Source organism: Hippichthys cyanospilos, chromosome 3 (assembly GCF_059441005.1).
Source record: "Hippichthys cyanospilos isolate Australia breed blue-spotted pipefish chromosome 3, RoL_Hcya_1.0, whole genome shotgun sequence".
Classification (NCBI taxonomy): Eukaryota; Metazoa; Chordata; class Actinopteri; order Syngnathiformes; family Syngnathidae; genus Hippichthys; species Hippichthys cyanospilos.
Window position 1 is genome coordinate 21,617,929 of NC_142371.1, and position 16,621 is coordinate 21,634,549.

The 16,621-nt window shown below is 39.6% G+C and overlaps 1 protein-coding gene across 1 annotated transcript in view; it reads right to left on the reverse strand.

The window, feature by feature from the left end:
- Positions 1–12,146, reverse strand: part of grik3 (glutamate ionotropic receptor kainate type subunit 3) — a 105,384-nt gene extending 93,238 nt beyond the window's left edge. Inside the window, exon 1 of the mRNA XM_088409745.1 lies at positions 11,630–12,146. Within this exon, the coding sequence (XP_088265871.1) occupies positions 11,630–11,738 (109 nt within the window). The 5' untranslated portion in view covers positions 11,739–12,146. The remainder of the gene's footprint in view (positions 1–11,629) is intronic.
- Positions 12,147–16,621: the final 4,475 nt, after the last annotated feature.

Genomic DNA, 16,621 nt, shown 5'->3' on the forward strand with positions numbered 1-16,621 from the left:
TACACGGTTCGCCTTGTAAATTAAGACGGGCGTCTTGTAATTCGGCTTTGTCGGGAAGACAGAAGGAGCGCCGCCGCCGAAAGGTCAGGCAGACAATGGAGTGCTCAGTGCACTAAGTGAAAATGTTAGGGGGAGGAATAAAACTCAAGCCTTTTGAAGGACTTGGAAGTAAAAAGATTCGCTTTTATGTGAAAGTTCACATTTTTAAGATGCTTGCTTTAAACAGTGAGTCAAAATTATTTTTTGCTAACCCCCCCAGGAAAGATTACCAACTAGCCCTCCCCTACATTCGATGCGGTGACTATAAATGAGATCATTATCAAAGGAAATTGTATAAATATACTTAAAATTGGATCATATTTCAACTTTAAGAAATAAACAGTCATCAATGTTCAACAAATGTTGACTTGATGTTTTACAGGGTTTAGACAAACTTACATATTATTCCGAATCTGAAAGAGAAATCTAAAGTGCATCAAATTGGCTGAAATAAATAAAAGTCATTTTTTCTTCAAACTAGAAAGATTTTTGACCAACTAAACCATTTGATGCTCCAAACACAAATACAGAAATATGACCACCAATATATTAAATAATTTAACCCAAAGTAAAAGATATGAAACATTGCGCAGTTTTTCTTCAAAATCACATTAATCACTCATTTATTTTTGAAAGAAAATGTCGTTTACAGGAATTTCTATTGTTATATTCTCATTCTACTGCCACATAGATGCTAATTGTTCGCCCATGTAGCGTTTTCCATGTTAGCATTAAGCTAGCAGAGGCTATGCTGTCACATCAAAAGACAATAGCCTTCATTTGAGATTAACAATAAAGACCTCAGCCTCTTTTTTGGGGGGAGAAATGTTCAATAATCCTCTCCAATTCTCAGCTCCTCTTTTGAATCCTCAATACAGCAGTCATTCTTCAGAGAAGATAAAGAATATATGCTTGTAAGAGTTTTTCTATTGTTATTCTATGATTTACACCACTGATTTTGCTGTGCTATATAGATGCTAATTTTTAGCTTATGTGCCTTTAGCATTAAGATAGCAGAGGATTTGTGGCTAGTCATTTTAACTTCACTTTTCCTTGTTCAGTTGGCAATATGCTTCAACTGAAAATGGCGATCAACATCTCTTTTTTAAGAAGCATCTTACACACATGCACATGTACACAGACATACACAGACATGTACCTGTGTATGTATTCTGTTGCGAGAGAGAACTCTGAATTTTTGAGGTGTCAAAAAGTTTGAGAAGCAGTACCTTAGAAAATATTTTTTCTTTTACCATGGCGACTGCTCTCCATGCCGGCCGCCACCCACTCACGCTGCGCGACTGATGACTGGAGAGGATGCCCCTTACTAATGGGCTCTACTCGCAAAAGCACACACGGCAGCATCATCTCATCATATCCTCACCGACGAAGAATATAAAGCAAGGCAAAGTCTCTGATGTACCCGGGCTTGAGACAACGGGCCCCCCTTAGCAGGCACTGATTGCCCCCCCCCGGCAAGCTAAGAGCCCTGATGAAGAACAAAAGCATCTTTCTTTTAATGCGTTTTACTTCTTTATGTCTGATTTTTAATGTGAGGAGCCACAAAATTGAATGGTGGAACCTTGCGTGAACTGTGGACTACGGTTTGAAGATTTTAAGGTAATTGTATTTATAGTAAGCTAGATGAAAGCGATGTGTTTTCACAAAGCCATGCTCAAGTCTCAGAAAATGAGAATATTGATATATCCCAAGGCTGTATTTAATTCCCTTTAAAATGATATAAAATACATACTGGTCGCTCAGAAACTGAGAAAGTTAAAGCAATTTGAATTTTTTTTTTATCATCGATTAATCCCTTATTTTTATGCACTTAGATTACAACTTTAATCTTTTGACTGCTGGTAAAAGAAAGTCGAGACCTTAGGGATACCAGAAATGTGTATTTTTCTTAATAACTTTGAATTAATATCTCCAACATACGCATGGTTCTATGAAAACACATCACAGATTCTAAAAATAGTCAAATAAAAGGAAATATATAAGATGTCACAACTTTACACTGAACAAAATTCTAGATTCTGTTTTAAACAATTTTCTTGCCACATTTGTCAAACACGTCAGATAGCCATTTGTTAAAGAAAATAAAGGTGTCAACATTTTGGCTTTAAAAGTGAAAATAAAACGTTATGCTTCTTGTATGAATGTCAGTATCAACAGAATACCTTTTAAATTTTATAATGCATAACATTAAATAAAGCAAGAATAACATACAATAAAGAAATTCCCAACATGGGGTACGTTCAAAAAACTATTCCAAAACTGGAAAACTGGAATTTTGCAATTTATGATTTTAGTATACGCAATTAGTATAGTATATTTAGTATGTAATCCTGCATGCCGTTTTTTTTTTTAATTTGCCAATTTCTATGCCAACCTATCATTTTAGCATAAACAATATTCATTTATTTATTTTTAATTTACATGACAAAATAGTCACATACTATTTCATATTATTGTACATCTCCCCAATTAAGACAAAAAATACAAAAAAAAAAAAGTGTCACAAATCCTATGGCAGAATTGTTAGTTTGTTTAGTGCTGCCAGTCAGAAAGCTAACAAAAACTGCGACGCGCTAGTTATTGTCGTGCTAATCGCTATGCCACCTGGACCCAGCCCAACCAACCAGCAAGCTTCCCAAACGAGCGGTTACGAAAAATGGTTCAAATAAAGCACCAGATTTTTTTGGGGTCCAAATTGTGAAAAATTCTACGAATTTCCATTACTCATGTGCACGTTATTTATGACTACACACACACACAAATATTCTAGGCACATTTTTAGAATCTAGAACTCAGTTCGTGTTTGTTGTTTCTCAAAGAGAGCTCAGTTTGTGTGTTGTTTCTCAACACATTTCCCCTTTATGGCAGGAAAAAAAAAAAAAAAAAAAAACGCACAGGCACATTTGATGGAATTAGCCCCGTGGCTTACGCGGTCAGCATTCAGGAAAGCTGCGCGGGACATTAACGGAGGATTAACTCAGTGATGCCAGCGTCTTTATGCATTGCACCAATCAACAAGCCGGTTGGAGGCAGGAAACCGCACACTTGAAGCAAAAAAAAAAAAAAAAAAACCCTGCAGAAATGGATTGTACAGATGGGAGAATTTTCAGCATGTAGCCGTTAAATGAACATACATACCGAACGCGTGCGAAATGAGCTATTATTCACTAAATGATACGTAACATTATGAAAAGCATTGATTGCCAAGGCGCCCGAGTCACATGTACATTGTTTGCATTAGCGATTAGCATTACGGGCCCTCTTAACATAGCGCAGATGTCTCATTAAATTTGCATCCAATTACGGCGGCATGGCTTCAATTGATCCTTTTCATCACAGCAGATAATACTCGCTGATTGCAGACTATTCGGTGGCATGCAAATTCTTAGGAGCACTCTTAATGGAAAGCAATTAGCCGGATTGACGCTTGTTCCGTGGGGAAAAGTGAGCCAGTTTTGCTTTAATGGATGAGCGGCAGTCACGGGGAGGTTAAGGGCTTCGAAACAGCCCAGTCACAAGTCAAAGTGGAATTCGTTTTTTTTGTGCTGCACCTGGACAAATTTTGCTTGTAATTTATTCACGTGAACATTTGAAACGTTCTGAATGGGGACAAGAAATGATCGTTTACTGAACGATTACCCTAATATAAAACCCAAAGTTTAAATTGAAACTAGAAATTGACCGATGTTTTTTTTCACAGCAGACACCAATACCAATTAGGGTAATTACGGTGATGAGCTAGGCTTGAGGCAGTTAGTTGGCTGTTAGCCGCCAGTGCAATAGTTTGCTAACAAGCAGCTCATGTTAGGTGAGGTTGTTACAGTATCAGTAAAAGAAGCGAGCAGACTGAACCAGCATCCGAGTCCATCCTTGTTCACCCGCAGGAATATTACAGAAGCTTTCAAGAAGAAATTGATTCTTGCAGCAGAGCAGATTAGAGACCATGAGGCTGCCACAAGGTTTGGGCTAACGGGCTAACGGCTCGTTTCATGTCGACCTAGAGTTGAATGTGTAGCCGACAAAACAAAAAAAGGAGGAAGCAAGTTACAGTGGACCCCTGGGTTACGGCGTCCCGAGCTTACGTTTTTATCACGTTATTCACGCCTGCTGGTCGGCGTTTTTTTTTTTTTTTTGCACGTTATTCACTGCTAGTGCAGGCGAGGAACACGGCGTCCCTCAGATGCTGGTCTGCTATTGGTTGGTGTCATTGCGTTGCTAAAATGCCAATATGCTAATATAATATTTATTTGCATTTTAGTGCTTGATTCAAACTTTAATAGGTTAGCCATGGGTCCCAATATTGCTAGTGATGTTAAAAGGAGAAGAAAGAATATTACTATTAGAATGGAGATTATCAAGAAATACAAGGAAGGTATGCGCATCATTACCCTCGCAAGGGAAAATTGGCCATAACTGGCCCAAATCCCATCACTCCAAAGGTAAATAACATTTCATTTATCCTTTATAGATTTTTTAAATAATAATGTTATTTCAATATATACATGTGTATTATAAGTAGTACTTACTATACTATTTTGTTACTAATTTTTAGAATGTATATAAAATTTTGATTGATTTTTTTATGGAGTTTTGCACGCATTACCTAATTAACATAGATTTTTATTGCCCTTTGGATCCCATCTCCGGAACAGATTAATGTCGTGTGGTGGGGGTCCACTGTAGAAGAAAATATGATAAAATTACAAAGATTATATTTAATATATATTGATAAAGTTTTTATACTATCGCCAAACTGTTGGCGTGTTCTGTATATGGTAACATGCTAACATCAAAAAACACCAGATTCTGCCCCTAAAATGACACAGGTATGTCGTATAAATGGCGAATTGCGGTATTTCCCCATGATTTGGATTACTTTTACCACGTGCTGTTAACAAGGAGGACCCACCGAATTTTCTCCAGGCAGCCTTCTAAAACCTCCGCAAAGGCAGGCCGGAGCAGAAATTGGGAGCGAGTAGACGCTCCTGGCTCTAAATTGACATTGACTTCTCACCTCGGCGGCGATCCATCAACCGGGAGACCGGAGGCACTTCCTGCACTCGTGGGTGCAAAGGAAGCCAAGAAAACGTGCGAGGGTCGAACATGAAGGGAAGGATTTCAGTTGCCCTCTGTGAGTGTTTCTGAGTGTTTTGGGGCCTGAAGAGGCTTGTCTTAACCGCTCCTTTTCTTTGTCTCTCGCAGGGGGGGGGAAAAAAACAGAGGGCGAGTCTTCTCCAGCCGACTCTCTCACAGTTGATTAGTAACTCCCGCTCTGGCCCGACCCTCCGGGGATTCTATGCCAGCTCCCCTTATACATCCCCCCTTGTCATGCACCCCCCACTTAGCTCCCAAACATACACTCCTGCACACGGGCGGCTCCCCGCAGACATGCGATTTTAAGGGATTCACACAACCTGACATTTGCGCCGCACCTCCAACAATGAGGGCTTGATTAAAAGAGCGGAATAGAAACAGAGGCGGCCTTTGTTCTTTTGTCCTCAGCCCAGAGTTAAATAGGACTTAGGAAGCGATACCTCCGCTGTCAAATTGCGACGGCCTTGCACCGAGACGTCGGAGGTTACGCGCAACATCTGGGAATAGATAAGGACGGCGCTAACGCCGAGGAGGGAGGGATGGAAGCGGAATCGGAGCCGAGGCAGCTGCTGCCGCTGCTCCGGTGAATTTGCGAGTGTTTGAAGGGCGCGTGGAAGTGAAGCCGGGTTTTATCTGGGCTCGGAGGCAACGCACAAAAGGCGGCGGCGCCGCGCGACGTGGCGGGTTTTCAAATTGGGATCAAAAGGTTGGAGCTAATTAACAGGCTAAATACGAGTTGCCGGGCTTCTTCTTTGTAACTTTTTTGTTTGGAAAGTAAAAATAGTAGCTCTGGTTTTACATGCAAGCCGAGTATGTTCAGGAAAATTCTTTCTGTTCCTTTCTTTTTAGCTCGTTCCTCTCGCTCTTTCAAGACTACTCAATGACCTGATAAAACCGACCGTGGCGTGTTTTCACGGAAACGTTTTTAGATATGACACACAGATAGTTCTCTGGACTGTTTTTAAATGACCTTGTGAACACAGGTGCATGTGTCTGGTAATCTGTGAAATTGTCGTGGGAACAAAGACATTTCTTTGGTCTGTTACAAACTTCCTTGTGAACACCATCGCAACTGTCCAATAAAATGCAAACTACTGCACCGTAACATTGTATATTTTCAATATTTCAAGATTATATAACATGCTAACAGTCGCTAACAGCATGGTTTCTCTTTATAGACAGCAAATTGGTAGAGACTAAATCAACAGTGCCCCTGCTGGTTGCAACTAAGTAGTGCATTCTATTTTTATCTATATTGCCAAGCAATCAGTTTCACCCAATCAACAATTGTCATGCCTATCCATCAACCATAACCTAACCTAGCATTCTCCTCCAAATCCCTTTTCTATGTGTGTGTTTGGATTAGCGTCTGAGGAGGCCAACATGCTGGAGTCCAAAGGACAAGGGTGCATAATATAGACAAATGGCTACAACATGAAATTTGATTTATTGCATTGGAATCATGAAAACAAATGTAGAGGAGATAGACAACATCGGCGGGCAAATAGCAGCAATAAACCAATGGCTGGTATTGTTTTTCTTCCAATGGATAAGTATAAAATATATAGTAGTAGCAATGTTGTAGCACCGCTATCATTGCTGCTTTAAACAACAAAAAATAAAAATAAATTTGCTGCAATAAATAAGTATCCTAGGACTTGTCAGTTCTAAGGACCAAATCAACTAAGACAATTTCATTTTAGCATTATCTACCATAATAATATATTATGACGTTACCATAAGCTAGCTAGCTTGCTAGCTAATTTATCATTTGATGGTAACTGTCATGTAAATTAAAAAAAAAAAAAAAAAAAAAATAATATATATATATATATATATATATATATATATATATATATATATATATATATGGAATATGTCCTAATTAAATAGCAGTAAGCAGCAATTAAAAGGAGCAAAATAAAAAGTAAAACAATTAAAAAAACCCACACATGTTCATCTCTTGATGCTAGTGTGCTAAACTGAGCTAGGCACAATCTTAAGTGGCCTTTAGTGCTATAATTTTTATTTGGAGGTTGAAACTGGAAAATGACACTATCTCTTGTCAACACTGAAATATGGCGGCATAACACCTCAGCCTTACATCACAACTCTTGTGAAAAAAAAAAAGACAGTAAAAGTAGTACCGTTACGAACCAGCATGGTGTGTATTTCACGAGACATATGCTCACAGCAGCCGTTTCATCCACCACTTTGCGCTATGATATGAAAACACCATCTGGTGCGCGAGCTAGTGGCTAGGCTACGCTAGCCGGAGGCCGGATAAGGCCCCGCTGTGTCCCGGGATTATTTTAGTGGTGGGTTAGCTCCTCTCCATTAGCCCCCAGTGGCTCGGATTATTGGGTAATCATCATTATGTGTGAGCGAGGGGGCGGCTAAGCACCTGCGCTTTCACTTAAGTATCGTTAGCTTACGCGATCGGAAACTTGGGCATCGCGTCTTGGATCGATTTAAGAATGAAACACCGTCTGTTTTTCTCTTCTGATACACAAACCCTTTTTGTATCATCTTATTTTGCATCGGAGAACAGATGATTACAGGAGACGCAAATCCAACATCTTCCAAATCAATCTGTTGTTTCTCAAGGTAATGAATGGAAGGAAAATGGGATTGGATTGGCGTGCAAGTACCCCAGCGAGACCGCTCGTTTGTTTTAAGGAGCGACGTGGGCGAGGAGTTATTGCGTTCCTAAAAAGCCGGTAGGGTGGCTACGGTTCTCTCGTGTTTGTTAGAGTGGATGAGAGGAGTGCGTTAGCCATAATGAAGCGACTGTAGCGTAACAAAGAGCTGTGATTCCATTGTGAAATCAACATGTGGGATTATAAGAGCCTCGCAGTACATGTAACCATCGTTAGAGTCTTTAATACATGGAAAAAAAGTGGGTAGGGTAAGGTACGGGAATTTCAACCGCCTCACCCGCGAGCTACACACCTACTCTGTAAAATAAATATGGTGTATCTTAGTCTTTGATAGTGCAGAGGTTGTAGGTTTTCCTTGCGACTCCAGCTTTCCTGTGTGAAGTTTGCATCATTCCCCCATGCCTTTTTTCCATGCCCTTAGGCATAGTTAGGTAGGTGGACGGCAACCAGTTCAGGGTTTACCTCAGCAACCCTAGTGCTGTGATAGGCTCCAGTGCCCCGTATGTATATATATATATATATATATATATATATATATATATATATATATATATATATATATGTGTGTGTGTGTAATAACGGCCGGTGGTGTCCAAACTATGGTGTGTCATGCAGTCTTTTTAACCAGCATGACGGATCCAAAAATCCCAATACTTTTCACTAATAAATTTGTTTTATATATCCTTGAGGACTTCTAAATATGCAGAAAAGCAAATCAAGAAAGCAAAAGGCTGAAGTGTAATTGAAATAAAATAAAGATTAGCATCACTTTTTTTTATCTCAGGGACTGTAATGTACTTTGTTATTTTTTTCTGTTTTAGACTAACCTGTAAGCTGTACAAACACTGTAAATAGGTAATTGCTGAAAGTTCATTTCTTTATTTTTTTCCCTTTATTAATGTTAGAAAGTTTAAGTTTTAGATATACTTATACAACTTTTAAAGATAAGTGTTGTCATGGCGAGTGGGGGGAGGGCAAAAAGTTTTCTCTTTCCTGGGTGGAAGTTTGCTACTAAAGTGACAAATTTTCAAAAAACGCTATAATATATAAACATTGATTGAAAATATATACCTGCAGTGTAAAGCCAGCCTCAGTCATACCATAGACACGCATCTTCGCAAAGTGCTGTGTCACGGCCGCGCCAACCAGACGAAAAGCGCCGGCGGGCCAGATGTCCCCCAGACGAAGCGAGGAAATGAAGCGAACTCCGCATCGAACAAGCGACACTGATGAAATGCTTTACACTACGACGTTGATAAAGCAAATTGATCCTCCAATAAATCCCGGGCTTGAGTGACAAGCCGACCAGACAACAAAAGTGATGAATGGCTTTCATCAATAGAGATAAAAATCGGCCATCACGCCGGCGTCATTAGCGACGCTTAGCAAGCGAGGAGCGATTTAATGGAAATGAACCGCCTACTACTTTAATAGGCCTCATATTTCGGGGCCGTTTTTCCCCTCATAATGGCATTACACGCCGCAACTGTGTTGTGTGGGTGTTGAGGGGGGCAAAAACAAAGAATAAACAGAAAGAACGCTCTTTTCTCTACTCTCTCCGGGAAAATGAATCGGCAATACGAGACCAAACCGCCATCTGGCCTCGACTTAGATCAATGTACTGTAAAAAGCGTCCGAATCAATGGCGACAAGTCCACCTTGGATGCCCACCATTACCCAGATGGCACTTTGGTAGGGGGTAGAGTGGGAGGGTGGGGATACCACCATGGATACCACCATGGCAGCAACATTTGCTGGCTAGAAAGAGCTCCCTCTGCTGTTTAATTGTAGTAATGTGGTCCAACCGTATCACAAATTTGGATGGATTTAACCACAATATTTCTTTATGCCGGGTGGTTCTCAAATGGTGTATGTGAGATTTTAATACAAGCAGATATAATTCAACACGTGTGCGGTATTTCGTCCAATCATTTGATCTTTACAACAAAGTAATTTGAAAGCAAACAGAAAGCACAGAAAGAAGACATTAGGGAGCTGAAATTTCACCCAGATGGTGACAACATGTGGCATAACCACGTCGGTGTCACACTTCCAGGAGCGTGCTATCCTTTGGCTGAAATAATGTTCCTGGTGTTGAAGAAAATAACCCAAAAAATGGTCAAAATACTGCACGAGAGTTCATCATTTTCTTTTCAAATTAAGAGCAAATGCATTGGAAAATGAAGGACTATACGCTAAAAATATGACTTATAGTGTGACTTATAACACACTTATAAATAATTTAGCACACAGGTGTACAGTTCTCGAGGGCCGGTATCCTGCATGTTTTCGAACCTTCTTTTTCAAACACACCTGATTCAAATGATTCGGCTCTTTTTTCAAGCTCCCGCAGAGCTGATGAGCTATTTATTTGAATCAGGTGTCTAGGGCAGAGAAAACCGGTAAACATGCATGATACCGGATAGCGAGGACTGGAGCCTGGCATCTATGGTATAGCACAACAAAAGTTAAGTCACTCTATTTCCATTTAAAAGTGCTTTGCGCTGGTGAAAAAAAAAAAAATCTCAAAAATAAAAAATGAGGACTTTTGAAGAGTCTTAAGGGCAATTTCTGTCACCATAATACACAGCAGATTGGCAATCTGCACAATATGGCACGAAGAATCCATTTTGTTTTGCGTTGTGTTGTTTTTTTTTTTCTTCACACCCAAATCTGACATTGAGAACATTCCGCAACCTTCTCAAACACACGCGCAAACACACACGCACACACACACACACACCTACTCCACTGATGCAATGATGGGAGTCTATAAAAAGCAATCGTGCGACTGTGGCACTTCAAGGTACATTTGTCTCAGCACCTTGACATTGTTCTTTTGTTTTTTTCCCAAAAAACACAACTCATCTGTCAAGTCATTTTTTAACGGCTTTTTCACCCCCCCCCCTCAAAAAAAAGAGATTTGAGCTTGAAGGGATGCCAAGACGCGGCAATGTCAGAGGAGTCGAGGTTCTCTGCAGAGATCGGCAGTCAATCACCGTCTACGTGTTTGTGCTGCGTGACAGCGACATTATGTTTTTTTTTTTTTGCACCCATATATGACAATTTTCGTACGGTACCGAACGTTTACGTAAAGTATGGCCTGTTTAAAACTCAACTTTTTGGACATTTTGTGAAATCTAAATCTAAGTATGATACAAATTGACATAGTGTAACCTACTTAACAATTTTCTGATGACATAAAATATAATAATTATATGTATATATTGTATATTAATTAATTTACGTATAATTCTCATTGGACTCTGTTTTTAAGGAAATCATCGGGAATATTTTCAATGCCAAATACAAAGTTACGAATACAATTGTTCCCGTTTTCTCATTTTTAATCATGCATGCACCATATGCATATACAGGATGCACAATGTGACATCTGGGAGATAATTATGAACACAATAGGCATTGTCTTGCTTCCGCTCAATATATGAATGCAAAGCAGTTTGTCACTTGTCCAAAAATGCTTGTTTGCCAAAAAACGTCAACGTCTATTTTTTTTTGGAGCGGAGGGACGCAGAAAACAACACGTATTGATCCGCGCTTGTCACTTGAATGGTCACATTGTGCTCCTCGTTGAGTGATTGCAGGTGGAACTCGCTTAATGTTCGAAGTTGGCCAGCTGTGCGCTTGATTTCATTCCCGCACCTCAACTCTTGCGATGGAAGGGAAACTTCCTCACTGGGGTCACATTGCGGTACCCGTTAAGTGATTCAATGACATCCTGTTGCTCTCCAGCCAAAATCCAGCGAGCTCCGACTGAATCATTTAACGATCTCCAAACAAAAAGGCAAACTCACCTATTCGGATGACGTGAGGCATCCCGCGCGAGTCTCGAATCCACATGAGACACGCAAGCAGCCACGTCCAGTATTCCAAAGTAGTCCCAAACCGCCAAGTGGACCACATGCTTGTATAGTCACCCGATCCCGTTTTTGAAGAGAAAAAGAAAATCTCCCCCCCAAAAAAGAGCACTTAGGAATTGCGCATCAGGACCCAAGTGGGATCGCGACCAAAGTCTTCCCTCATCCTCGCTGTTGCGGCATCATGATTATTTTCCTTGTTCCCAAACCCGAGCTTCGATTCGGTTCGAATCGAGGAAGAATGAACACAAAAGCCCCACTGCGTCTGCGTCTGCGTCTGCGTCCACTTGCTTTGCGCACAGTCTCGCGCCCCTTGCGGAACTTAAACACACGCGCACAAAAGCCAAAAGTGGTCCAGCAAGGTCCGGCGCACGTCAAGGTCTTAACTGGTGTTCCGCGCGAAAAAGCGCCTCCTCTCTGGACCTCCGATGCGCTTCCGCGAGGCTGCAGGTGGTCCGGCAGACGTGCACGCGTGTGTGATTAATGCACGCGCAAAGGGCGAGTGGCGCAGATGGAGAGAGAGAGAAAGAGAGAGAGAGAGACGCGGGGAAGTCCACTCAGCCGTGCGTGCGCGTCACGGTCGCGTAAAACGGGGGAGTGAGGGAGGGGCCCCGTGCTACTGCTCGCCTGTTGTGATTGTTGTCCAACTTGTCCAAGTCATATTCTGTCCTTACAGTCGTCCATTACCTCCACGATCTTCAAAATGAATGAAAATGCCGTGAATCCATTTAATTCCCCAAAACGCCAACAAAAAAACCCTTGTGGCATTTATGTTACAAATTATGGAAACTCCTTAGATTTATTTTTTTAATGATATCATAAAAGAATAAATGGGGAAAATCACGTGGGAGCTGAGATTTCAAGTAGATGATTAGAACATGTAAAATTTGAAAATGTGACGATTCTGACATTTCTTTGTGAATACAATTGGACGAACGAGATTTTGTGTACGAAAATCATCATTGTCCAAATTTTGGACCATATAAATCCATTAGAATTATAATTTTTGAGATGCATTTTAATAGGATTTAACACATTTATTTTCCTATAATTTTTGTAACATTCCGTTGAGCGGCGGTCAAACTATGTCAGAAAACGAAAAAATCTTTGTTGACTTGTGTTTCATTTGAAGACAGTAGGTGGCGGTAGCAACTTATGTCTTAACGTATGTCTTAAAGTGTCATCATCACGTCACAGACTACAAAGTACCTTTTGTCAATTTTTTTGTGGGTGTTAATAAATGTAACCTACATATGTACAGATAAAACTGATGCTACTGAACAATTTGAGTGGTTGAAGGAAAAAAAAGTAAGAACAATATAGAAAATAAAAAAGGCAGTAATACAAATAGAATGTAAACAGTGAAAAAATTTTCATCACATTTTTATGCATTAATTCAATGGTCATTGTGCTGCATTTTCTAGTGTGGACACCTTGGCCACCAGGGGGCAGTATGAGATATTCATGAATACTCACCAAAGTTGACAATTTTTCACACGACATAAATAATATACCGGTAAGTATTGTGATATTTTCTGTCCGCATGTGTTGCCGCACCATTTGTGTACAGCTATCAGTCGTCTAAGAGGCGGCATGTCAGAAAAATGATGAATTGTCATCAAAATCCACATGCACATCTCTACTTACCTCTGATTATTTAATTTTATGGGCATCAAATATGTTTTTACTTATATATATATTTTTTTTAAATAAAAAGCAAACTGACCAATCCTAATTGAAATTCACATGCATAACTCTGCCTATGTTCATGTCAACGTCTGAAAATAGCAAAACGAGCACCCCGATATTTTAGATTTAATGGACACTCACCATGTTTTCATCACATGGCTTCTTTTTCTTCTTTTTTCCAGACTCAAGCTGATTAACAACAGGTGCGGCGAGTTGATTGCTGGCAGGTGCGTCTAGGGGACTTTGCTTCCCACTAAACCGAGACTGACTATGGGGAGAGGAAAAAAACCAAAATGAAAAAAAAAAAGAAAAAACATTGCTGCGACAACTCTTATATATAAATATATAAAAGTCAAAACATCACACCATCAACAAAACGGTACGTATGTGTTTCAACTTCTTTAGTAGGTGAGACGAATGAGTTTTTTCATCATATTTGAAGTTTAAATGTGTAATTAAGGGGAATTGTTCCATTTTTTTTTACTATACTTCTGATTTATTTTCAAATATAATTTATTGTCTCTCTTGTTGTAAGCATCTGCTAACCAGAGAGTGTCACCATCTAGCTAGGTAGCTAGAGCGTCGTGTGACTCGCATAGTCGTACGCATGCACACTGACCGCCAAGTTTGCATTATGTAATTGTTGTTGATGTAATAAGGCGGGAAAAATGCTGTAACAAGGGGACAAAAAAGCTTCGTATTCCGCTTTGGAAGGTGAAAAAAAGCTATTAATGTCGTAACCCGGGGCTCCACTGTACATTATATAGACAAGGGGCTACCAAACACTGTCCATGTTTTTGATGTTTCCGTCCTCCAACACACCTCATCAGCAAGCTCAGCAGAATCCATGCAAAACTTGCAGAATAGCGGAACTCAAAGACCAGGTTTGGACCCTCCTGATTCAAGTGTAATTTCTTGCGTTTTTGATTTTTCACACATTGAATAAATGAAACAAAAAGAAGACATGTGGTTTATATATCCTTATATTTTCCCTCAAATGAAAAAGCGGGGACATCCCAAACGAAGCAAGTTGTCTAGCGAGATAGCTAGCTCTCTCTCTCTCCCCCTTTATCTCTTTATCCAATCATTGGTACAGCAATAAAGTGAATAAATATGATGGACTGACTTCATATTCCCCCCTAATGCTGCAGTTGATAATTTTTACGTCATGATTTGCAATTATGACACACAGTCTAACAAAACAATGGCGCAATTCAATGTCTGTTCTTCGCAGAACATCATTGATGAGATAGTGTTGCGCCTCATTGCCTTTATTTCTCTGTTTGGAAGATGGGGCTTGGGGGGGGGGGGGGGGGGGGGGGTAAAGTGTGCATCATGCAAGCGGGAACAAGCCAGAGTGACTGCCGTTGCATATTCATGCCCCCCCCCCCCCCCCCCCCTCCAAAAAAAAAAAAAAGAGAAGCCAGAAACAGATTTATCGCCTCTTGGCACAATGTAAAGACTATCAACGTGAGTTATGTGGCCCCGCTCTCGCATTATCGAGATTCATTGACTCGCTTGCTCTTTCAGACACAAAAAATGTACACAGCCGGAGCAGAGCATACTTTCCGGGGGAACTGTGAGTGCCCTCTATGGAAGGATGCTGGATTGCGCTCGCAAACACCACGACTATTGGCCAGAGATGCGCAGATGAAGTAAGTTGATTTTGTCTTTGATTGCTGCTGGTGGAAGAAGATATTTACTAGCGGAATGCAACAAACAACTAACTCAACTTATACTGTGTATTCACCAAAAAAAAAAAAAAAAATCCATTTGAAAGTGTAAGTGTGAATAAAATGTTTATAATTACATGATAGTATTAAGCAAACCTGTTTTGAATTTTACATTAAAAACTAATGTGACAAATGTCCATAATTTTTTTTTTTTTTCAGAAATCATGTATATTGTATTTGGAACATTCCAAACTATTTACAATGTTAAATTTGAAAAATATTACTTTTTATTAATTAAAATCAACATGCAATTGAATCACTGCCAAGCGTAATACAGTAGTATTTCATTCTGAAGTTAAATACATTTATGTTTAATCTTTAAGAACTGTTTTTGATTTTTAAAGCTTTATTTACTGGTTCAATTTTTACCTTTTGAATCTTTTAGTTTTCTTTTTTTTTTCTATAATCAAGACCAATGTCAATTATCAAAATATTTTGCACAACATTACAGTTGCTTATAATAATATTAATTTGTCAATAACCTGTGCGAATTATCATCCTACTTTGGCTGACTTTGAAAGTGTCATAACATTCATAAAAAATACAAATATACTTATATCTTTCAACCCCTCAAAATGTTTTGCGGCATCACATATAAAAATGTTCCAAGGGATTTTCACTTTGAAGAATTTTCATTCCAAAAAAATGAACAGCTATTCAGTGTCGCAGATTTTGCAGATGGTAATATGCAGATATATGCATTGTATGAAATGAACTTACCTGCAGCAAAAAAAAAAAAAAAACCTTTTAATTTTGTTTTTGGATCGAAGCTTTTTCTTAACTACAAGTACCGCAATGCATAGCAAGAACTTTGCATTATGGGATTCAGGCTAAGCCACTCAATGAAATCACGGAAAGACTTGCAAATGTCATAAATTGTCTGCTCACGCACCCGCTGGTTTTGAGATCTCAAGACAAAAAATTTCGATTGTTCATGAGTTGCTGCTGGAAGGATTAAACCAAAAAATGGATAAAACGCATATAATATAGTTTTTGGTGACATAACATTCCATTACACCAATAAGACGTCACCAAATGGTGAAATTTAACCTTATGAGGACAACCCTCACCCGGGTATATAACCCTACGTACTCCTGGATATTAGCATGGCCACGTCGGCACTCGAGTTCATCCATAGCTCAAGAACCAGTCTTCATCATTCCCCCCTTCAGGGTTCTTATACCCTGAACCAAACAAAAATTGCTAATACACAAATATAAAATCATATAAATAAACATTAACCCATTCATTTATCCAGTCTAACTTACTTGACCGCGATTACGCTCTCGGTGATGTGCTTCACAATATTAAGTGCAGTGTGAAAAGGCAGGTGTAACTACAATTGTACTCCATTTTACTTGGTTGCGATGGTGCTACTTGGAAAACTTTGTATTTTTCTCACTAACAGCATCAAGTTTGATGTGGGCTGAACGCTGGATGCGTTGGTCATAATTAGGCTAAATCCGCATTCTGCGCCACTTGGCTTTCTCTGAAATGATTGCTCTCG